The sequence below is a fragment of the Phragmites australis genome, chromosome 15 (assembly GCF_958298935.1).
Source record: "Phragmites australis chromosome 15, lpPhrAust1.1, whole genome shotgun sequence".
Lineage (NCBI taxonomy): Eukaryota > Viridiplantae > Streptophyta > Magnoliopsida > Poales > Poaceae > Phragmites > Phragmites australis.
In genome coordinates, this window is record NC_084935.1 from 1,552,922 (window position 1) to 1,576,568 (window position 23,647).

The window sequence follows — 23,647 nt, forward strand, 5'->3', positions numbered from 1 at the left end:
TGAAAAACTTATGAATTTTTTAAAATAAGCTGTCATATATTATCACTGCCAACTCTAGCCACGAGCCGACAATGATAGTCAAGGTTTCACTACCAGCTCATAACACAAACCGGCAGTGATACTATCACTGTTGGCTCGTGGCTAGAGCCGGCGGTGATAGTGGATTTTCATTATCAATTATTTTTGAACGGCCTTTTAGTACCAGTTCATGATACGAACCGACAATGATATTCCATCACTACTGACTCGAAAAAATCAACAGTGATGAGTCGATATATAAAACTATTTCTGTAGTAGTGGATCGATTCCCCCACAGGGCAAAAGGCGCTTTCTTTTTTTTGCCTTTATCGATCCTGTGCTTGGAGTGCTGCAAGCTTCGGCCCGGCCGACGGCTATGGCAGGCATCCGCCTCAACACCGGCAGGGAGGATGTGAGGTGGAGGAGGCACGGTGTGCCTTGAGCTTGCGCCGGCCGCGTGGAGCAGGAGGCGGAGGCATGGGCCATGCTGTCGTCAGGAGGCGGAGGCAAGGATAGACCCGATGGTCTCGAATGGTCAAGCAAGCAATTGTAGCCGATTATGAGCTGCATGTCCTGCATGCATGCAAGTACGTAGGAGACGCATGCAAATGTTGTGACAGATGGATCACGTACGTACGACAGACAAACAAACCGATTAGGTTTCTCAAAAAGCTTATCCCAACATTACAAGCATGTGTCCGCCCGGTTAGATACGTAGACACCAGCTTAAAGCTAGCTCTGGGAAAACTAAACCAAAGTGCCACGAAACTTACACAGGACAGGAGACGCCGTCCACGAGCGCACGGATGATCTGATCCATCACCACGTACGCCTAGTCGCTCGACCATGGCGTGTTGTCAAGCTAGTGTGTTCAAGTGCATGCAACGCGCAAGGCTCCATCCATGCAAGTCGCTCGCGCAGCGCAGTCACCCGCACCGCCGGCAGGCATGACGCGCGCGCCGAAGTGCATGCTGGTGAGATCTGTCGGCTAGCTTGCCCAGCGGAAAGCGCGGGTGGCGCTGCGCCACTACATGCAATGCATGGCCTGCATGCGCAACGAGGAAGTTGATGGCATTTTCGTCCTCCTGCGCTGCGCACGCGAGACGAGGACGGGCCAGCCATTTGTCCCTGCATACACCCATGCACGATGCGGCCGGCCATGCATGGACGCGACCTTTTAATTTCCTAGGCGATCTCAGCTTCGTGGTTCACACAAAACGCTCGGCAAGCTTCATCAAAGCTTCATCTTTTTTTTTTCCCCGGCTGCCCTTCTTTCACTGTTAGTTCAGAAATAATCGATATTTTACTGTTGGTTTAGAAATAATCGATAGTGATAATTACTATCGGATCATAAGTAGAACCAACAAATCTAATTGTGAGCTGTTAAGAACCAACAGTGATAGTTGATATAACTGCCGGTTCATAAGCTTTTCGTTAGAGCAAAATTGAGCTAATATGAATCGGCAGTGATAATCCTTGTTTCTGTCAGTTCATATTCTAAACTGACAGTAATAAGGATTATTATTATTGCTGCTTCATACGCTCATCGACAGAGCAATAATTGAGCAAATACGAAACGACAGTGGTAATTATTATCTCTGGTTCAAATTCTAAACTGGTAGTGGTAATGCTTTTATAAATCTCAAGCCCTCTCTCTTAGTTCGATCCTAATCTCCAGAAGCCGCTTCCGAGGGGTAGTGACGGTCGAAATGGAGCTATGGTCACCATCATCACTTCTACCGTCTTTACCCAGTAGGCCCATCTTACACGTCCTCCGAGCCCGTCGCTGTCTCTCGAGCCCCAGCCACCTTGCGGCCGCCCTAATTTTCTTGAGCCCTCACCATCCTCCGACATGAGGACCGACCGAATAGTATTCTAATTAATTATCATGACGATCATTTGCTTAATCACGATCACGATGATTAATCGGAATACCATCTAGGTAGTCGCGGCATGTGTTTTGTGCCCAAGATCAGAACACATGCTTTTTCAACATATATATAACATAAAAAAACTTAAAAAAGAATAAGTAATTAAATTAAATTATAAGTTCTGAAGCATTTAACCATTTACATAATTTACAACAAGAGGAAGCTAAGAGGATAAAGAATAAATCACATTTTAACCAATACTAGAAACTATGCAGCGAAAGATTAACATCTATAAACCAACAAAAGCTTCGCCATATACCCTTATGCTCTTATGCTCTACCCAAAAGCCTCTCCCCACAAGTAGTTTGTACTACTTATTCCCGGCACCTATATTGGTAGACGTGAAGTAGCCAAACACGAGCTCCTTCTCACCGGTAGAACTTGAAAGAGCAGCGTGAGTACGAAGATACTCATATGATTTAATCCATAATATGTACATATAAATAACCCGACTCTAATGAGAAAGCATTAAGGTATTAGCAAGGAATCGATCACATAGTTAAGTAACTTTTATAAGTGAAATACAACTTTACATACACATGTGAGCATCTATACATAACCACGGGTAATATTCTATCCCATAATCACCACAAGAACATATGTAATTAGAAACATAATAAGTATATCTGTAAATAAAACCATCTCAACTATAACCCAACATGCCATACCACACCATCGCACATTCATGACTTTACGACTGATGCGGATGGATAGAAGCATGCTCATGACCGAGAGTGCGGTAATTCGAATTGATTTTACACAATGCAGGGGTACAACTTTATCCACACGACCCGGATCCAACTTCTTGGCTCCCAAGACAACCTTTCTCATACTCGAATCTACCCACTTGTATATACCCCTATGACGTTGGGATTACCGCGAGCATGTACCGGGTACCTCCGGCTCCCTATCACCTTACTTCTCATTTATTTTTTCTTATGAGTCATAGGGCCGCAAGACAAGCGTCAGCACAACGTATGATACTCAGCTCATTCGTCCATTATCCAAATATGTGATTGTGTGAAAAGTGTTAAAGCCAATGCCACCAGCGGACGGCGCTTAAACAATGCAAGTAGTCTATGGCATCCGTACTTCCCTCTAGATCTACCCCTTGCACCGCCCACATCTCGCCTCATCCTCATATATCATACAACCCATATCATTGTCATTTGTAAACAATAAGTAAACTCTAAGCTCGTGAACAACGGTTGAACCATTGCTCTACTTCTACCGAGGACCTATGTATTTGCTAAGTATTTCGAATAACTCTTAAGGTACACATCAACGATGTTATCAAGACTATAAGAATATGAATCATCAACAACTCAATATAGAGATAATACAAATCAATATAAGTTCTACCCATCTAAACCTGACAATGGACTCACTATTCATACAAACATACATAAAGAACAATTTATCAAGCTATACAATACGAGATCCAAAGTAGTAGATTGAATATGCTTAGATACTTGCTTTGCTGCTCCGGCGGTTGCCCCGGTCAGAGCAGGCCTGACACAGCAGGGCGGTAGGCAGTGTGCCTCGAGCCCTGCGACGTTATCCCGAGACGCGCCGGATGACGTGCGATGGGACCCGTGCATTAAATGCCCACACGCCTCCCTACCAGACCGTGGCAGGCACTAACAGCAGGCGTGGGGGAGTGGTTGGAAATGACAGGCCACGCGCCCTCTTAAATGCAGCATCGGGCCTCTCACCAGTTGACACCTCACCGCTGAGCCTTTATAGGGACCACCGGCGAAGGACTTCTTAGGCCCTCGGAGAACTGTGAGTGCTCGGGGGCTACTATGCACAGCCCCGAGCACTATCTCCCGGATATGCCCTCTCTTGGTCCTCGGGGAACCGGGTGCTCGGAGGCCACTGTTTACGGCCTCGAGCACTCTCTCCCGGAACTTGACTGCTCGGGTCCTCGGGGAACTCGAGTTTTCGGGGGGTTACTGTTCACGGCCCCGAGCACTCTCTCTTGGAACTGACTTTTCTTGTCATCGGGGAACTCGGGTACTCGGGGGCCACTGTTCATGACCCCGAGCAACCTCTTCCGGAACTCGGCCTTCTCGGGTCTTCGGGGAACTCGGGTACTCGGGGACCACTGTTCCGATCATTATGGACGTCAAGATGATCTCTCCAACAGTATTTGCCCAATTCAATGAAACTCTCCATTAGGATCTACGCTCTTTTACACGTTGGATTAACAAGAACACACCATAACACGTATATGAATCCAATTTGGGTTGCACACCACGCCAGGTGTTACGCTTACACATCATGTATATACATTCATGCACCATCCCCATGCCGGATCCCTATCACATTGGCGCAAGACAAATCGCTCCTACCTGGCCACCCCCTACCTACCACAATGACATGGATATACGCAGCCCCTCACAGTCTCAGTCTCATGCAGAGGATGGGTCAAGATGCATGGATATCCGGCACCCAAAACTGCATCCGGTTGGTAAGGACAGCTCTAGCGCGGCACGAGCGTTCAAGTAAGTTCATATTTAAGCCTGAGCGCTCGTACAGGTATATACGGAGTGGGCACGAACGGAAAAGTCTCGTTCGACACTGCCTCTAAAAGAAAGCAGTGGAAATAGTCCCACTGTTTTTTTTTTTAAAAAAAATCTAGCACCCAAAAGTCTACACCATCTTGAAGCTACATGGGTACGAGACAAAACAGCCGACTCGCGTGATGCCAAGCCCTACGTCCCCTATATGTACATGCGTCTGTACGTAGAAATTACCAAGTACACACACAAATCTCCATATATACGTACCAGCAACCATGGTGCAAATAGAAGAATCCATAAGTACATGAGCGAAACAGACAAGTAGCGATCACTCAAACCCCAAACACACAAGTGAATTAACCTCACCATCATCTGCACCATGGCTTCTTGATTCGCCCTTCCTCTGCAGCATGCTCATGGGCATGGCCTCGATCGCATGCAGGAATTCTTGATGTAGCGTAAATCCAGTGATCTAGAGTTGTGGTGAGCTAGCAAAAGGAATTCTCTGATGGCCATGGCCATGGCCATGGCTACAGCTGGGTTAGGACGGACGGCGAGCGACGGCGCTTACCTGAGCGACCCCACGACGTGGGCGCACCAGGGGCACCGGCTGTGGGCGTCCATGTCGGAGGCTTTCTGGGTGTACGTGTACAAGGTGCAGCGGTGCCCGCAGCCCAGCAGGCACGACTGGACGTCGTGCCCGTACGCGCACAAGGGGGAGCGCGCGCGCCGCCGTGACCCGCGCCGCTTCTCGTACCTGGCCGTCGCCTGCCCGGACTACCGCGCGTCGCAACAGCAGCAGCTGCTGGGCGGCACGGGCGCGGCGCCCACCTGCGTGCGCGGCCTCCGGTGCCGCTACGCGCACGGCGTCTTCGAGCTGTGGCTGCACCCGGGGCGCTTCCGCACCCGCATGTGCGAGGACGGGACGCGGTGCCCGCGCCGGATCTGCTTCTTCGCGCACTGCCCGGCCGAGGTCAGGAGCGAGGACGACGTTGTGCCGCCCGTCGGTCTGCCCCCGCCACCGCCCCGCGTCCCGCCTGTTGCAACGTCTGTTTGTTTTCCTCGTCAGGTCGATCTGATCCTGCAGGCCATGCCGAGGAAGCTTAGCCTGTATGACGCAGGCGCTTCATCGCCTGCCGCTGTCGCTGTTGCCACGTCGGCGCTGGCGCTGGCGATGGCCTCGCCGGACGACAAGGATTCCGTCAGCAAGAGCGGCCGTTGCGCCGACGAGGAAGACTCTGTGATCAATGACTACCCGCATTTCGATCTCATCATGGACATGGTGATGAGCTAGATAGCTAGGTAAGGAATTAATTACCGCGCGACTGTCTGTCTGTGCATGCGTCCACTGTCCACACTATACGTTTCTCTGTGTTACGTTACATGCTGTACATGTCACTCACGCAGTGCTGCATGGCGTCCATGCGTGCATATGGATGGATCGGCGCCGCGCCAGGTGGAGGTGGTCAGCCCGCGAGGGGGACGTCAGTGCCTCAAGACCCGTGCCCATGTATAACTAGTCTGATTATTTGTGTAACATATCTATAAGGAGTTGTGTGCATTGTGGACTTATAAAATAAATTATCTGTGAATTAATCGATGTCATTTTATGGAGCGCAAACTGAGTGTTCTTTGATCATTTTTGTTGATGTGCATTTGATACGAATTATATATATGTTTATATTACCCGGGACTTTACGGTATCGATTACACAGCCCTTCAGCAAATGTTTACATACATCATCTCAGGTACAACTCAAGAGATCATTTTTTTTCTCTCGAATACTCAAAAGAGTTGTGGTATTAAGTAGAAAAAATTGCATAGTTCATACAACACGAGAGGCTCTCCATGACCTTTGAGACCATTTGACGATGTTCTCAGCATCTAATCTTTAAAAACAAACATTTGAGACCATTTGACGATGTTCTCATCATCTAATCTTTAAAAACAAACATTTGAGACCATTTGACGATATTCATGAAGCTGCCTTTGCAGGTCCTCATTTCTACGGGGGTATAACACAGAAGCAGGACACTTCACGAAGCGGAGAAGCAAATTAAGCGAACATGAAAATTTCACTAAGTCATGGATATATGGTCTATTAAGATTGCTTATTTGTATTGAAATTCGTACTGAAAAAATAAGTGAAAACAATTATAATATATAAGAGAATCAACGAGCACATGAGTATCAATTAAGAAGAATAGATAAACAAGATAGGTTGTAAGTGTGCAAGCACATAAAGCGATACACATAATAGTCTTGATTTATTAACTGCACGTGAATCAGTAGGGACATTCACAGTATGTACAGACCGTACGTATAGGCGGTCATCTCGGTAAGGTGATCGTGCTTATGCTGATATCGGACGACGGCGGAGCGTCGGCTGCGCCGCCGGGGCGGACGTTGAAGTAGGCGGACTGCTTCGGCTCGGGCAAGCTCGCGCCCCCGTTGCTCAGCAGCTTAACCACCTCGTCCATGGGCGGCCGATCTCCTGCTTCTTCCTGCACGCACAGAAGTGCCACCTGGGTGCACCGTTTCAACGTCGCATGGTGTCCGTCTCCCAAGCAAGGATCGATCAGCTCGTGCCATCTGCCATCCCTCCACAACTGCCAAGCCTACGGGAGCCGGAGAAACGACACACAAGGGCATGTTTGTAGAGTGAGAATTTAATTCATGCAGGGCTTAATTTTTTACTTCAAAAAACGATCTAGCGTTCCCAACGAGTATTAAAATTTATTAAATATGTGTATTGGAAGTAGCAGGGAAAAAACAAGCACACATGTCTTGAGAAAAAAAAAAAACTAGGAAATGCATGCTCACATATGCAATGAGGCAGTACAATTTTCCTTTGTACTGATAGGAACCACTCGTCTTCTTCCCGCTTATGATCTCCAGAACCAGGACGCCGAAGCTGAAAACATCCGATTTGACCGAGCAAACACCGTCTAAGGTATACTCGGGGGCTATGTAGCCACTGAAAGGCAAAAGTAGAATCGATCGCGTTGGTGCATGTGTGCAAATTAACCAGCTAATAAACCGTAGGATTAATTGTTGTGAGAGAGCTTATGCGTACATGGTGCCCACAATCCTAGTGGTACTTGACTGCGTGGCGTTTGAGCAGAATATCCTGGCGATGCCGAAATCTGAAATTTTCGCGTTCATCTCGCTGTCCAGGAGAATGTTGCTTGCTTTCAAGTCCCTGTGAACAACACAAACCGTCGAGTGCTCGTGAAGGTAGAGCAGACCTTGCGATATCCCATCGATTATGTCGGAGAGTGAACTCCTGTCGCAGGGATCCCGAGAGACCCCTTTTTAGAGATTCGGCCGGGGGGATGATCCTGGAAAAGCTTGTGTGGGAAATGAGCGGGGAATGGAAATAAATGCGATGGCTAGTGGACACACCGGGTTTTAGACAGGTTCGGGCCGCACGGAGGCGTAACACCCTACTCCTGTATGAGTGCTATATTTATCCTTGAAGGGGATTCTTCAAGGATATATCTGGTTCTAAGAGGAGAACTGTTTACAAAGAGCTTGAGGCTCTTATGTTCTAGCTTAACTTGAGTTGGTTCGAGTGTCCGTCGATCTATCTTTCGCCTGGCTCACCGGAGATTGTTGGCTATCTGGTCTCTTGGTCGTCTTGTGGTCGGGGGCTGTTGTTCTCTTGTTTCTTCGACCTTTTTTTTTAGTGTTCTCCATCCTTTCCTTTTATAGGTGCGCCGACCTCAACATATCCTGAATGGGAAAGAGGGGACGCGAATGCCCAGGTGCCACGGAGAGAGGCGTAATCATTTCATCTTGGCGAAATGACAGGGGCGGTGGAGAAATGCGGCGCGTATTCGACCACTAGCCGCTGTGGAAGCCTCCGGGCGCCATAAAAGGGGCCCACCGGGCAGCCTCAGAGGTGCCCGGTGCGCCCACCCTGTCTCGTTCTCCTGCCAGGGCAGGGTGGCAGGCCGAGCGCTTCGATTCTGGCAACGTTATCCCGAGGCACCTGGATGAAACGGGACGGGACCCGTGCATTTAATGGACCCACGCCCCCCTGCCAGTGCATGGCAGGGTCTGACACTGGGGCGTGGGCAGCCGAGAATGTCAGGATGTCAGAATGTCAGACCACGCATGCCTATTAAATGCGGCATCGGGCCTTTGACTGGATGACACCCTGACGACGGGACCCTTCGGGTCTTTGAATGATCTTGCGCGAACCTTCGGGGAACCGAGTCCTCGGGGGCCGCCACGTGCAGCCCCGAGCACTCTCTCCCGAGCACTTCGGTGGGACCTTCGGGGCACCGAGTCCTCGGGGGCCGCCACGTGCAGCCCCGAGCACTCTCTCCCGAGCACTTCGGTGGGACCTTCGGGGCACCGAGTCCTCGGGGGCTGCCACGTGCAGCCCCGAGCACTCTCCCCCGAGCACTTCGGTGGGACCTTCGGGGCACCGAGTCCTCGGGGGCTGCCACGTGCAGCCCCGAGCACTCTCTCCCGAGCACTTTGGTGGGACCTTCGGGGCACCGAGTCCTCGGGGGCCGCCACGTACAGGCCCGAGCACTCTCCCCCGAGCACTTCGGTGGGACCTTCGGGGCACCGAGTCCTCGGGGGCTGCCACGTGCAGCCCCGAGCACTCTCTCCCGAGCACTTTGGTGGGACCTTCGGGGCACCGAGTCCTCGGGGGCCGCCACGTGCAGCCCCGAGCACTCTCTCCCGAGTACTTCGGTTCTACCTATCTTGCAGGGTGGTGATATGTGGTGGATGGCCGGCCTGGCCTCGGGACTTAGGGACCCCTGGTTCTAAATACACCGACAGATTATATGGAGGCGTTTAGGCCAGTTTAACACATGTCGCTTAACGTTATCTGCAAAATACATATATACTATGCTTGATCAGTGAGATCGAAAGTGTATATACAGCCAACACATGTAAAAAGGGCCGTGCTATAATTCATATGCTTGAAAATGGAGGCCATCTCAGGAGACCGTTTTCAGCCGCGCCCGATTCAAAATGGACGCCATCGGGTCATCTTCTATCCCCCACAATTGCTGGCCTTCTTCTTCCTCTGCTTGCTTTGCCTCATCTCGCTAACCAATTCTGAATTTGCCGTCATCGTCTCTCCCTCGCTAACCAATCCATTTTCGAACTCCCAGCTGCCAACTCCCCCACTGCTCGTCTGCCTCTCACGGTTTCTACGGCGCCACCACTGCCTCGCCGCACCACCACCTCACAGCCCACCTTCGGTCCACTCACCGTCCCAACCTCGCTCTAACCCCAGAGTCACCGGTGAACCCTAAAACCCTGAAACTAACCCCCTTCTCTAAACTTGTTGGTGTTCACACAGACCTGATTTCTAGGAAGTGTGATGTAAAAATTGGTTGCGATTTCGTTGGTGGAATCATGTATACACACCGAAGATAAACATGTCCAGGCTTTTGTTGGGCATATACTCGTACACAAGTATCTTCTCTTCGTCTCCCTGGATGCAGCATCCCAGCAGCCTGACCAGATTCCTGTGCTGAAGCTTTGCTACAAGTTGTATCTCATTCTTGAATTCATGGAGGCCTTGTCCAGAGCACGCTGCAAGCCTTTTCGCTGCTACTTCAAGTCCGTTACGTAACTCGCCCTGGAAAAAAATTCTTAACATTAGTGGGAACAAATTAAGCTAGGTTTTTGGTGCAAAAATGGTTTTAAATAGGCTAGGTTACAGTACGTTTTTTCTCAGAACGACAAAGAGGTCACTGTTTGGGATACAACCCAACTTGCCTTATAAACGGAGCCAAAACCACCTTGTCCGAGCATGTTTTCGTTCGAGAAGTCACCTGTTGCAGTTTTAATTTCAGAGAAATCATACAATGAGAACCCAGAGTTGCCTTCTTCTAGCCTCCAGAGAGTTATCACATTCTGTATCGCCACGGACAGCTTTTGTAGTTCTGACCTTGCTCGTGCTGAACAAATATACAATTAAATGTTGTACGTCAGCACCCATATATATATATATATAGTTTTCCTATATATATATATATATGGTATTCCTGAAGTATGTATATTTAATATAGGAGTATCTCATATGATAAATAGTATGTAATATCATCCAAGTGGTACTTATATTTTTTTAGTGATTTGCACATATTTTTTTGAGTATATTACATTTTATATACAGATATAAATGTATTATTAAAATCTATTAAAATTGATAGATTTCTTTTCAATTTTTCATGTAGTTCACATTGAAGTATCTTAGAATAAGTATATAAGTATACTAATAATGATAAAGGAGTATATCCAGTTCATTTATATGTTATATCATAGTAGGGAGTAAATACTCTATAAGTATATATTAGTTTATATATATATATATATATAGTATTTTTTGTACTCCATGAGGTACATACTCTCCCTCTAATAGGTATTTAGAAAATAGTATGTATATCTTAATAACTATTATATACATCTCAGAAAAATATCATTTATAAAGAAATATATACATCTCAGAAAATAACATATACATATCAGAAAATAGTATGTACTTCTTATATGTATATATTATTTTCTAAAATATATATATATATATTACAAGTGAATTTTTTCTAAGATATATATACTACTTTTTAATATGTACATATTTCTTTTTAAATACCCATTAGATGAGGTATATACACCGGAAGTATGGAAAAGGTTTCCTTTACACAACATATGCTAGTTTGTTGCAACAAGAAAGAGTTATATATTACTACCTCTTTTCCTCCGTTTCTTCAGCTCTGTAAAAAGAACAATGCAACAAATGCACACTGCTACACCGGCAAGAGCACCGACCCAGGGCCACGTCTTGTTCGCTGTACATTCAAGAACCAGTGAAAAGGTGTGGTGTAATTTGCTGCACTCATGTAATGTATGCAGAAGAAATTCACTGGCTACTTACTTTTATCTCTTGGATTATTTACCAGCGGAGATTCTTCTATATGGCAAGCAAATTCATTCATGAAAAAGAAGAAGCAAAATTAGAGAAATAATATATACACATCTATATATTGACATATGTGATATAAAAAATGAACTTTCACAAGAAGATAGCACCTTTTAATCATGTTGTGCACAGGGTTTTTTTAACAGGTAAATAAACTTTTTCGGAGGCCCGTAAACATGATTTATCAGATATATTAGACAAAATTCAAACAAATTTAAACAAAAGTCAAACAAAATATCGATCAAGATAATTTTTTTCTACTAAGATTCAACTGTAGATTTTGTAAACCGGATATATCAGATGTACCGATATATTAGATGTACCGGGCCGAATTTTTTTCAGTTGTGCATGCATGTGCTAAACATAGGTCCTACTAACTGATTCGGAGGAAACGTACGTACGGTTGGGCATGCCAAGGTGCAGCGTCATGTTGTCCATCTGAAAGAAGAGATCCATCTCATAGCGGACGACGCAGCGCACCCCGATGACTCTCCCGCCTATCTGGCTGGCGTTCAGCTTCCGCGGCATCCCCGAGATGACGCCGCGGAGGCAGGCTCTGCAGCGCTCGCGGGCCATGTCGCTGGTGCACTGTGCGAGCGCGTACACCGGTTTGCCCCCTTCCTCGAACCACGACTCCCCCGCCGCGTACCTGTCCGGCCGGCTCGCCGCGGCGTCGGCGGCCGCGTTCAGCAGCTGGGCGACGCGCGCCCGGAACGGCCCGGCCACGGAGGCGTTCACGAAGTTGGTGTTGTTCTCGGGCCACTCCGGCTCGTTGCCGTAGCCGGACAGGAAGTCCCGGTCGGAGAAGCTCAGCTGGTGCCGATCGTAGTAGAGGGTCACGTTCCTGTGGAGCTCGCAGATGGGGCTGTCCGACTTGTTCATGGCTGCGGCGAAGGCGTCCGTGAGGCGATCGGTGCAGATAGAGCCCTTGGAGTCCCCCCGGCAGAGTGCGACGCCGTAGACCACGTCGGGCGCGGCCCCGGCCGAACCAGCGGCCGAGCCGAAGGCGGTGGCATTCTTGATCAGCGCCGCGGCGAGGGCGTTGAGGGCATCCCAGTACGTGCTGTTCGGCGCGTACGTCCCGCCCGGCGTGTTCGGGCAGTCGCGGTACATCGGAGGCGCCCCCCCGGCCGACGTAGACGTCGGGGCGGAGACAACAAGGAGCAGAAGGAGGTGGGGGAGTAGTGCGATCATCGTGCGCGGGTGATGCCAGAGTGGTGTAACAAATTGCTACAAGTGATTAATGTGGATTAAGCTAGCTACTGAGTTCATCTCATTGCATGCGGATCAGCTTGGGATTGGAAAAGAGTTGACTTCTAGTTTAAACAGCGTGCGTGCTAACCCCCTGTTTCTGAATGCTGAGATGCTTGCGCAAAACGCAACGCCAGTACGCAAGAAACTTCCTAGGATGGAGTCATGGTTCACCACTTGAATAAAAAACAAGAATCATGCTGTACGACCGAGCGGAGCAGTCGTATGAACGCGATCGTACAACAGCGTCGTGCGTATAGCAGTACTCTAAAAACAACTGTTCAAAAACAAGCACCTGCGTTGGCCGCAGGGATCAAGAAGACTATTCGTCTTGGATTATATATACCGATTAATTTGATCCTCTCCTCGTGTATCAATTAACTAATGATAAGAAGTGTTGGAATATGCGTATAAGAGTTGGTTATAAATAGATTTGAGATTGAATTTAGTGGTAATCAGGGTTTAAAAATTTGTTTGACAACCGAAATGCGGATGTCAGCGAATTCACGAAATTCTTGAAATACGGAAAGTTCGGTGAGAATTTGGATGAATTACTTAGTCAAACTAGTTTGACCGTGGCAAAAAAATGATCCAACCAACCGAGTGAAGCCGACCGTATTCAACCGAAAACCTAACATATTTTTCGGTTTATCAACAGCTTTATCCGACCGTATTGACCGCATTTCGACCGAATTAGTCGAAAACCATTTGAATTTCTCGATTTACCGAGAATATTTGTTAAATTTCAGTACAGTTTAAGAAAAAAATTGTTATGATTATTTGGGCATTTGATGATCTTAAATTAAAAAAAATCAACTACAAAGTTGTAGATCTTGTCAAGGGCGATAATTTTAATATAAAGTTTGTCTTCATCTGACTATGCATGAAAAAGTTATAAGTCTTTAAGATTAGATATTATTTATTATCACTATTAGTTCGTACTACAAACCGACTGTGACACTTGATGAACTATCACTGTTGCTTCTTAGCTAAAACTGACATTGATAGTCAAGTTTCACTGACGGTCCTTAATACGAACTGACAGTAATACTAAATCATTGTCGGTTTATAGTTAATCGACAATAATGAGGCGATATATATAGGGGTTTCCGTAGTAGTGATGGGATGATATATATGGGTAATATGGATTTTGAAAACTTTTTTTAAAGATAGTCTTAGGATTGTCTCTAGTGTTTTTTTATAGATTTTTTATTTTTTCAAATTCGACTTGAAATTTTAAATTCAAATACGAATTTCAATCGCATTACAAAACTAGTACGCATTGAATTGACCGAGTTTCATGGTTTTTGATCAGTTTCATCGAATTTACGAACCCTGGTGGTAATAGGGATAGAGTTGTAGCCAGACTTATATTCCAAGACTATAAATATTGGGCACCACCGTGTAGCTGTAAGTACGACAAACATATGAATACAAGAAGGAGTGCTCGTAGTCATGCCCTAAGAATATAGGCAAGATGATTAAATCTCATTAAAAATATTATGTCTTAATATATTGATCTTGTGCTTGGCTTGACGATCTTGTGATTCTTTCGCTGAACACTAACAAGAAGACAAGATTAAATACATGGTATATACTACCTCTAATCCCAAATATAAGTTAAACTTGGTAAATTTTGACTAATAAATAGTCAAATTATATGCGTATTTTAATGTATAAAAGTTATATCAATAGATATATATTTCATAAATCTTTTAATACGATATTAATTTAGTAGCAATTGATAATATATTGTAAAATAAATTAATAGTTAAAGTATACTTTCAAAGACCTTTTCAAATCATAATACGCCTTATATTTTGAGATGGAGGGAGTATATTGAAGACCATGTATTTCATAAATCTTTTAATATGATATTAATTTAGTAGCAATTGATAATATATTGTAAAATAAATTAATAGTTAAAGTATACTTTCAAAGACCTTTTCAAATCATAATACGCCTTATATTTTGAGATGGAGGGAGTATATTGAAGACCGTATTAAGGGAGTATATTGAAGACCATATTAATGTCCTAATAGACTTATATTTAGGATCAGAAGAATTACTACTGATTAATTAGTGATATTTAGGATCAGAAGAATTACTACTAATTAATTAGTGATAAGAAGTCTATTTGTCTTGGTTTAAATACATGGTATATACTAATTAATTTTAAACTATTCCCCATATACCAATTAATTAATGATACGAAGACTTTGCAGCTTGGTTTAAATACTTGGCGCTGCTTATATATTCCCTCTAGTCACAAATTAAATACTTCTTTTTTTAACAGCGATATGGTCTATAAAGTGTAACTTTGAACACTATTTATCTGATGCAGCTTGCAGTTAGAGTAACTCTAATAGAACCTTTATCTGGTTTACTATCCTATTTTTTAACGAACATACATAAAAAATGGTCTCCAACCTATTCGCTACGGAGGTCGCTATTTTTAGGCCTTCTCATTCCCGTAGCTTCAGTCACCACATCTGGCGAAGGACGTATCCTCACTATCGAGCAACTGAAGTCACGGAATCCTTCGCACCACCATCCGGCAGGTTCGTTTTCATCTCACTCTCTTTCTTGTTTCCAATTTGTGTTATTCGATTTGAGGTAGGCTCGCCGGATCTGCCCAGACTTGCCGGATCTAAGGGGAAGAGTCGTATCGGAGGGGGAGTTCACCGGCCACTGTGCTCGTGTCGCACTTGGCCCCGCACTTGCCTGTCATTGCCCCTACGCTGGCGCCATAGTCCTCCCCATGCTCGGCCGCTCAAGCCGCTAGACCGCTCGCTCTTGCCCAATCGCTAGCTTTCTCTATCTAACTCGGCCTGAACGCACGCACCAGCTAACTTCCTCCATCCAGCTCGATCCAAAAGCACGCATACGAACCTAATGGCTAGAAGTTATAAAAGTAATATTTTTGAAGAATTTAAGTTAAATTTTATCTCATGATTTTTTAGATCAAACCAATTAAACTGGGTTGCTAGTAAGCTCTAAATTACTCATAAAAATGTTTATAATTTTTGAACCACTCTTATACTTAAAAAAATTCGAAAGTTAAATAAAAGCATAAACTTACGTACACAACACATAACTAGATAGTTTTCCGTTCCAATCGGCATGATTTTACGGACTGCTCCAAACGTTTACGTAGTGGATGGCAAGTCAAACAAACCAGCTATTTTTGCTGAGCGAGCTAATCGAACAGACTAGAACTATGCATATCTAGAATTGAACATTGTTGTTTGTGTTGTGAAATTTCAGTCGCTTAGGATGAAGCTTATTTTTTCTTTGTTCTCTGGTTTAGAATAATGAGTATGTACTTAGCTTTAAATAGATCATGATGTTCTCTGATTTTGTACTTAGAATTTGTGCTTGTACTGTTGCTTGTACATCTGCTAAGTGTTGATGAGTGCTACTTTGGTTAATAATGTAGGTTGCTTGTTGAATGGATGGATAGCTATATGCAATTGTTGAGTAGCCAAAATATTGGTAGCAGTCAAATTTGGGATGACAACCAATTTGCAAGTACACCAGAGAAACAAGCGAATGAGGAAGTGGAAGTTGTGGAAGACACACGGGTTGTGAAACCAAGAAGAAGAGGAAAAAAAAAATAGTGAAAAGGAGGACATTCTTTTGTGTTTGGCATAGCTAGAAATCAGCATGGATCCTGTATAAGGCGTTGATCAAACTCATACTATGTTTCATGAGTAATTCACGAGTACAACAAATCGTTTAGCTTGTTGCATTGTTGGATATCTTGTAGCACGAGCAAAAGTGGAATGATAGATGCTCTTAGAAGAAATAGAAGATAATCGACAATGCAAGTTCGGGATCCTCTACTCTGGAACCAATGAAAGTCGTCATGATGAAGAAGGGAGGGTATTACTTCAGAGGCCATGGATGCAAGGCCAGATGGTAAGCCCATGATTTGTACCGTAGAGCCATCCCGAACTTCACCCTGCTAGTGATACCTTCGTCTAGCTCTCTGAACTTCTTTTTATCACTGGTCATGTGATTACTAGCTCTATTGTCTAGGTACCAGATCTTAGAGCTGGAGCCTTCCTCCGTGGTGTCGTGCAATTTCAGCTTCAACTTCTCCTCGTTCAGCAACACGACATCTCACCTTTTCTGCAACCCGGTGGTCTCCTCCAACACTGCGAGCAGTAAGGCCAGTCAATGTCATCGGTATATGTGAGGTGTGTCTTGCCTTTCTTTTCCTCTTTCTTCTTTGGTGCTTTACACTCGTTCGCGTTGTGCCCCATATTGTAGCAATTGTAGCACTTAATGTGACTCTTATTACGGCGATCACCACCCAAGATGCTCTTCTCATCATTACACCACGTACCACCGTGACCAACTCTGTCGCGATCACGACTACCCCGGATGTGGCTGCTATCTACAGAAGGGTGGTATTTGCCCTTGTTGCTTGACAAGGAGTTGCCGCCATCCTTCTTCTACCGCACCTGTCACTCAGCCTAAGTGAGCAGATACTAACTGTCGCCATTGCTATTGCTGATGGATGCATGTGGACGAGCACGTTCTTCAAAAGCCTTCAGCCACCTCACGACTTCCTCGAATGGCATGATGTTGAGGTCGTAGGACTGCTCGATCTCAATGATCATACTCAAGAAACGACCTAGCACAATGTCAAATAGCTTCTTGACCAATGCAACGTCATCAAGCGTCTCCCCCAGATTGGCATACCTGACGAACATGGCGTTGAGCTTTCCAGTGTACTGGTTTAGCGTCTCTCCCTCCTGCATGCACATGGCGTTGAAGGCGCTCTTCAACGTCTGTAGTCACATGTTCTTGACACGATTCACACCAATGAACCTTGTCTTGAGATAGTCCTAGACCTCTTTTACAGTTTTCTTCCTTGCCACCTGCATCAGGAGGTCCTCTAGGAGCGCTTGAAAGAGATGTGATCCCGCCTTCTTATCCTTCTTCTCGTCGACGGCTACACCGGCCAACGACTTGATTGCTTCCCAGACATCTTAATCCTCCATCATCTCTTGCACGCGAATCACCCAGCTCGTGTAGTTTGTCACCGTCAACTGCAGGTACTGAAACGGCCCACTGTCGCTCTGCTTCTTCACGAGTTGGTGTTGCGCCCTTCTGGTTCTGATATCAGATGTTGGTTACACCTCCTAGGATCATGAGCACGACCAGTATGTCTAATCGTGACCACGCAAGCGACCAGCTGACACTCCCTCGACCACACACCTGACCAGCTAGTTTCGACTACGAGAGCGACCATCTAGTTCAGGCCACCCGAACGACCAGCTAGCATGAGCTGTACTCGAACACGCGTCAACCTCGTATGTGCTACTCTCTGATCATGTTAATCGACTAGCTACGTGCGAATCATGTACTACTCGACGAGAAGTACCTGATACTTGAAGAGAACCAGATTCTCAATGAGAGCAATAAAATAGAAAAAGCAAGATAAAAACTCTTTGAAGAATAATTTTATGACTCTATAAACTTGCGACTTGACTTCCACTTTCAAATTTAGAGATTACAACTTATATTTATAGCATCTAGTAACTCCAATCCTATCACGAATCGTGCCATCCCACGATTTAGACTTTAACTCAAACTAGACCAATGCACACCGCTAGTTACAAAGTTCTAAATAACACTCCAGCCGTATATGAATCATATACTTACTCCTTACTTTTGCACCACGTGAAACGAGTCCCCGACGTCCACGCTAGGATTAAGTCCAATAGAGGACACCATCCTGGGCCACAAGTGCAGCATGCCGGCGGTGGACAACAGGACCAGCGGTGCTTACAGGTCGAACCTCAACACGCTCGCTGCCATGCTCGTCGCGAGCGCGAAGGCGAACGGCTCGGCCGTCGAGACGGTCGGGGTAGAGTCCGACACGGCCTACGGCGTCGCGCTCTACCGGGGGGACTTCACAGGGGACCCCTGCGTCCGGTGGCACAGCGACGCCCTGTATAGCACCGTCGAAAACTCCGAGAACGCCTTTGGCTACCTCTCGCAGCTCAGGGACGTGACGCTCTACCACGACCGGTACCAGCTGCGGCTGTCCAACGTTGACTTCCTCTCTCGCCGCAGCAACGCGCCGGAGTGGGCAGGGAACAACACCAACTTCGAGACGCCCACCGCGGCGGCGCAGCGGTTTGACGGGCACGTCGGCGAGCTCATGCGCACCATCGCCGGCGTCGCCGCGGACGAGCCCGACAGGTACGCAACTGGGCAGTCGTACTTCAAGGAGCAGGGCCTCACGGTGTATGCCCTGGTGCAGTGCACCGTGGACATGCCGCCGGAGCAGTGACGGGCTTGCCTCGACGTCGTCATCTCAGAGTTCCCGCGGACTTTTCCCAGTGGGCAACATGGCGGAAGGATCCTTGGGCCGTGGTGCACCGTGCGATACGAGACGGATGACTCGTTCTTTAACATCCCCATGAAGTTGTCAGTCGATCTATACAAGCCCAAACGTATAAATGCATGACCTCAGTTCATTTTATCCGTCGTTTTGGAATTTCACTTGGTCACCAATACACATATTTTTTCGAACGACAACAGGAACTCTACCAATTTTATATTAGAAGAAATAAAAGTAGGTTACAAAGACAAACAAAAACTCAAAAATCCTCATACAACTAGCAAGAAAGGCAATGAGGATGAGAGCAAGGAGCAAAAAGAACTACAAAGCGGTTTCGGTTGTACCACAACGCTACTGGAAAATAAAAAACATCAACCAGAGAGGGGGAGGCAAATTGAATCGTGCTTGTCTCTGTCTCACCCTAAGTCCTTCCAATATAATCTTGGAAAGCTAGCCCTTGTTGGTCAAGGTCCTCTTTGAGTCTATATGTAACTTGGATTGGTGACAAAAAAAGTGTTGTAAAAAGTTAGACGGTTTTGCTCTTTCCAAACGTTCCACCAAAAATAAATTAAAGCTCCATTGAAATCCTTCCTGTGGCTTTTTTTGCACTTGTTTGATCACCGCTGTCACCATCCTTTGATGGTGGATCAATCCTTGAGACCTGGAAGCCCAGTGATCCCTGCCAGCTTACAATTTCGTCCCAAACTACATTATTGAAGTTGCAGTCCTTACAAAGATGGCCCAGAGTCTTGTCATCCTGACTGCAAAGCTTGCAAGTTGGGTCATGAGGCCAACCACGCTTCGTCAAGTTGTTGGCAGTGAGAATTTTGTTCTGTAAAAGCACCCATGCGAAGAATTTGCATTTAGGTTCAGCTTTCGCCACCCAGTTTGCTTCATGTTATGTCTCTTGCTTGTTTCTACGAATTGGATTCTGTAAGCCGATTGAGTGGTATATTGCCCTTGGGCTGTCCACCGCCAACTGATATCATCCGGAGCTTCTGGATTCAGTGATAATCCTTGTAAGTTGTCCCAGAGGAGCACAAGCTGGTGTAGCTCTTGGCTTGTTTGCAGCCGGCCTGAACTTTGCATCCATCCCTGGTTTGGCAGTGCACTTGCCACTATTTGGTTTTTTTCTCTTTGACATTCGGTATAGGTCAGGTGCTATGTTTTTTGGGGCGTGGCCATGTACCCAACTCAAATGCCAACAAGATGTTTTTTCTCCGTTTCCTAGAGTTACCACCGTTGAAGCATAGAAGAGGTATTTGTCACCTTGGTCACATGGCAATGGCAATCCTGTCCAAGGTCTATCCCCCTCCTTCCATTTGTACCAAAGCCATCTCACGCGTATTGCTCTTGCAAATTTTTGAATCTCTAAAATTCCAAGGCCTCCTAGAGAGATGTGGGATTACATACCATACTCCAATTTACCGAGCAATGTCCTCCACTTACTTTCTCTGACTCTTCCATAGAAAGCTCCTTCTTATACGATCAATTTTCTTGATCAATCATTTTTGAATTGGGAACACCATGAAATAATATATAGGTTGTGCTGAAAGTTCCGCTTTTACAAGGGTTTCCCGTCCCGACGGCATCAAAAATTTGCCTTTCTAACCCGGCAGTCTTCCTCCCAACTTGTCAAGTAGAGGTTGGACATCAACCCGTCGAATCTGCCTCGGTATTTGCAAGGGAACTGACCAGTTTTTTGAGGAAGTGCTAGAGAATTTGACCCAAAGATTGTTCCTCACATCTAATTGGGTAGATTTCAGTTTTGTTCAAATTAGTCATGAGGCCCGTGCACTTCCCAAAGACTTGCAATATGATATGTAGAGCCATTGACTCTTCTCGGTTTGACTGAGCAAAAATTATCGCATCATCAGCGTATAAGGAGCATTTCAATTTTGCTTCCCGAGGGAGGACAGGCTTGAGGAGGTTTTGTTGCGATGTCTCCAATACACATATTTATCCATTATATTTTCTAAATATATGTTAGCAAAATAATAATAAAGTACAGTGATTTGAACGTATTTTTCACCAAAATCTATTAGTACCATTTCTATGTGAAAAAATTACTAATAGTGATTTGTCTTTAATTGACTTTGAGCCTGATTAAATGTATATGGAGCAAGGCTTGGCTTTGGGCAACCATAGCCGTTGTCGCTCTAGTCCTGCTGGTTGCTTCGCTCCTTCTCTGCAGATGGATCAAAATACGAAGAAAGAGGGGTATATATATGTTACTCTTAACTCATAAATCAACTAAATTGCAAGGTTTTCCTTTTTGACTGAGTATATTTCATTTAGATATATACCAACAATGTGGATCCTTCTCCTATTTGTGATCAGAACTTGTCCCTAGCTGTGAAAAATGTGATAGATCTCTGCAGGATGGAAGAGGGCAACTCAGGGTTTTCGCTCTACGACTTCGCCCAGATGAAAGGTGCTACGAATGGTTTTTCGGCTGAAAACAAACTTGGGCAAGGTGGCTTTGGTCCTGTCTACAAGGTAAGTAGCAGTGCATGCTCTCTGTCATATTCAGTGATGTTCAGACACTACAATAAGTCATTGTTCTATGATGCTCTATCTTTAACAACTGAAAGAGCTGTCTTTGTTCTAAGTACAGTATATATTTGGCACTGTCAGGGTCGGTTGCCTGATGGGCTTGAAATAGCAGCGAAAAGACTTGGTCCGTGCTCTTTGCAAGGTTTAGTAGAGTTCAAGAACGAGATCCAGCTCATAGCAAAGCTCCAACGCAGGAATCTGGTCAAGCTGCTGGGCTGCTGTATTGAAGGGGAGCACGAGAAGATTCTGGTTTTCGAATACATGCCAAACAAAAGCCTAGACCTCATCATCTTCGGTATGCCAACAAGACTCTACGTCTCTACCGTCTAATTTAAAATTTTTCCGATCTGATGCAAGTTCGTGAATCCCATTGTTTGTCAATCTAAATATAACTGCATCTATTTTGCAGACAATAAAAAAGGAGTGTCACTAGACTGGCCTAAACGCCTCAGTATAATCGATGGTATATCTCAGGGGCTTCTCTACCTCCACGTACACTGGCGTCTCTGCGTCGTTCACAGGGATCTCAAAGCCACCAACATCCTCTTGCCTCTTGGACAGCAAGATCGACCCTAAAATTTCTGATTTTTGGAGAGAACCTTTACAGTACACTATGATGTTAAATGATGGAGAGTATCATTGTTGTGATCTAACCGTCTATTTTAGCAGGTATTATTGTAATTATCTTGATACCCTTAGAGGTAATTACGTCATTGACTGACCGGACTTCGGACCTTCGTCACCCATCATCGACCGACCGACGGAAGCTGGAAACCCTAATAAATGAAATGAACAGAATAAGTGAAAGTTTATCCGAAGAATAAGCTAACATTTTGATCTTCCCTAATTAAACATATAATTTACAAGTTTATCATAGTTTTTTTTCAATCCTACCCTTATGATACCCATGATACTCTTTAATGATACCCATGATATTGATGTACGATAGAGTATCATTGGGCTAATCTAAACCACCGAATTAAGAAAATAAACGGTATGCACTCATTTAAGTGTACTGTAAAAGTCCTCTTTTTGGATGGCCGGGGTATTCAGCTCTAGCGTGGCCGAGTCAAACACCACCAGAATTGTTGGCACACAGTAAGTAGCTCCCTGAAATTTATCAATTTGACAGTAAATTTTGTATAGATTGCTTGTAGAATCAACTAAACTGTAATAAATTTTGCATGAAAAAAGTGGATACGTAGCTCCGGAATATGCTTCAGATGGGGTGTGCTCCGTCAGGTCTGACGTTTTCAGCTTCGGCGTACTGGTCCTGGAGATCATAAGCGGGACGATGACCACTGGCTCCTACAGATACGATGGAAAACTGTACAAACTCATCGCATATGTCAGTAAATTTTGCTCATTCCTTGTTCATTCAAGATTCATCATCAGAAATGAAGGACGTGCAAGATCTCACTTAGTTACCACACATCATTTCCGCTCTATATATATGTTGTGGCAGGCTTGGCTTCTGTGGAGAGCCGGGCAATGGCACGAGCTGGTCGACCGCTGCTTAGGGAATGAAAAATATCACTACACGGTGGAGAGGTGCGTCCATGTGGCGCTCTTGTGCGTTCAGGAGAGCGCGGACGACCGGCCCGCCATGGACGAGGCCGTCAAGATGCTGGGCAGCGGCGAGGGCGCGGTCCTCCCGGAGCCGAAGCAGCCGGCGTACTTCAACGTGCGCCCCGTGGGCACGGAGATGTCGGCGTCCTGCGACATGAGCATCAGCATCACCTTGTCGAGATAGCAGCTGCCATGCTACAAGTACGTGTTTGTGCATCTGCTATTGTAGCACACTGACATGGAATGCATCACGTACGACAGAGGGGGCATGCATGGTTTGTTGACTGTATAGGCGTGCATGAATGGTTGGTGCCGATGCGGATTGTGCAACTTCTTTTTACTCCATCCGTTAAGAAATAATAGCTGTATTTTTTAAAAAAGAAATCAAATTTTATGTATTTTAACTAACATTTAATCAAATTATAAGAATATCTAGTGTATGAAAATTATATAGGTAGGTTCATAATTCAAAATGATTTCACAC

General features: G+C 45.5%; 2 protein-coding genes and 1 pseudogene across 2 annotated transcripts; 2 read left to right on the forward strand and 1 right to left on the reverse strand.

The window, feature by feature from the left end:
* The first annotated feature begins 4,988 nt into the window (after positions 1-4,988).
* On the forward strand, positions 4,989-5,768 carry LOC133892971 (zinc finger CCCH domain-containing protein 10-like). The gene has a single exon (XM_062333955.1). It carries the CDS (start codon positions 4,989-4,991, stop codon positions 5,766-5,768), a length of 780 nt encoding a protein of 259 aa, XP_062189939.1.
* A 1,036-nt stretch (positions 5,769-6,804) lies between these two features.
* Positions 6,805-12,727, reverse strand: LOC133892972 (cysteine-rich receptor-like protein kinase 25). Its single transcript, XM_062333956.1, has 7 exons — positions 11,828-12,727; positions 10,226-10,407; positions 9,872-10,085; positions 9,280-9,323; positions 7,551-7,744; positions 7,298-7,451; positions 6,805-7,092 (listed from the first exon to the last, which is right to left on the reverse strand). The coding sequence occupies exons 1-7, from the start codon at positions 12,618-12,620 to the stop codon at positions 6,805-6,807; spliced, it is 1,869 nt and encodes a 622-aa protein (XP_062189940.1). The 5' UTR covers positions 12,621-12,727.
* Positions 12,728-18,391: 5,664 nt separating this feature from the next.
* LOC133892973 (cysteine-rich receptor-like protein kinase 6) lies at positions 18,392-23,347 on the forward strand (annotated as a pseudogene).
* The last annotated feature ends 300 nt before the right edge of the window (positions 23,348-23,647 follow it).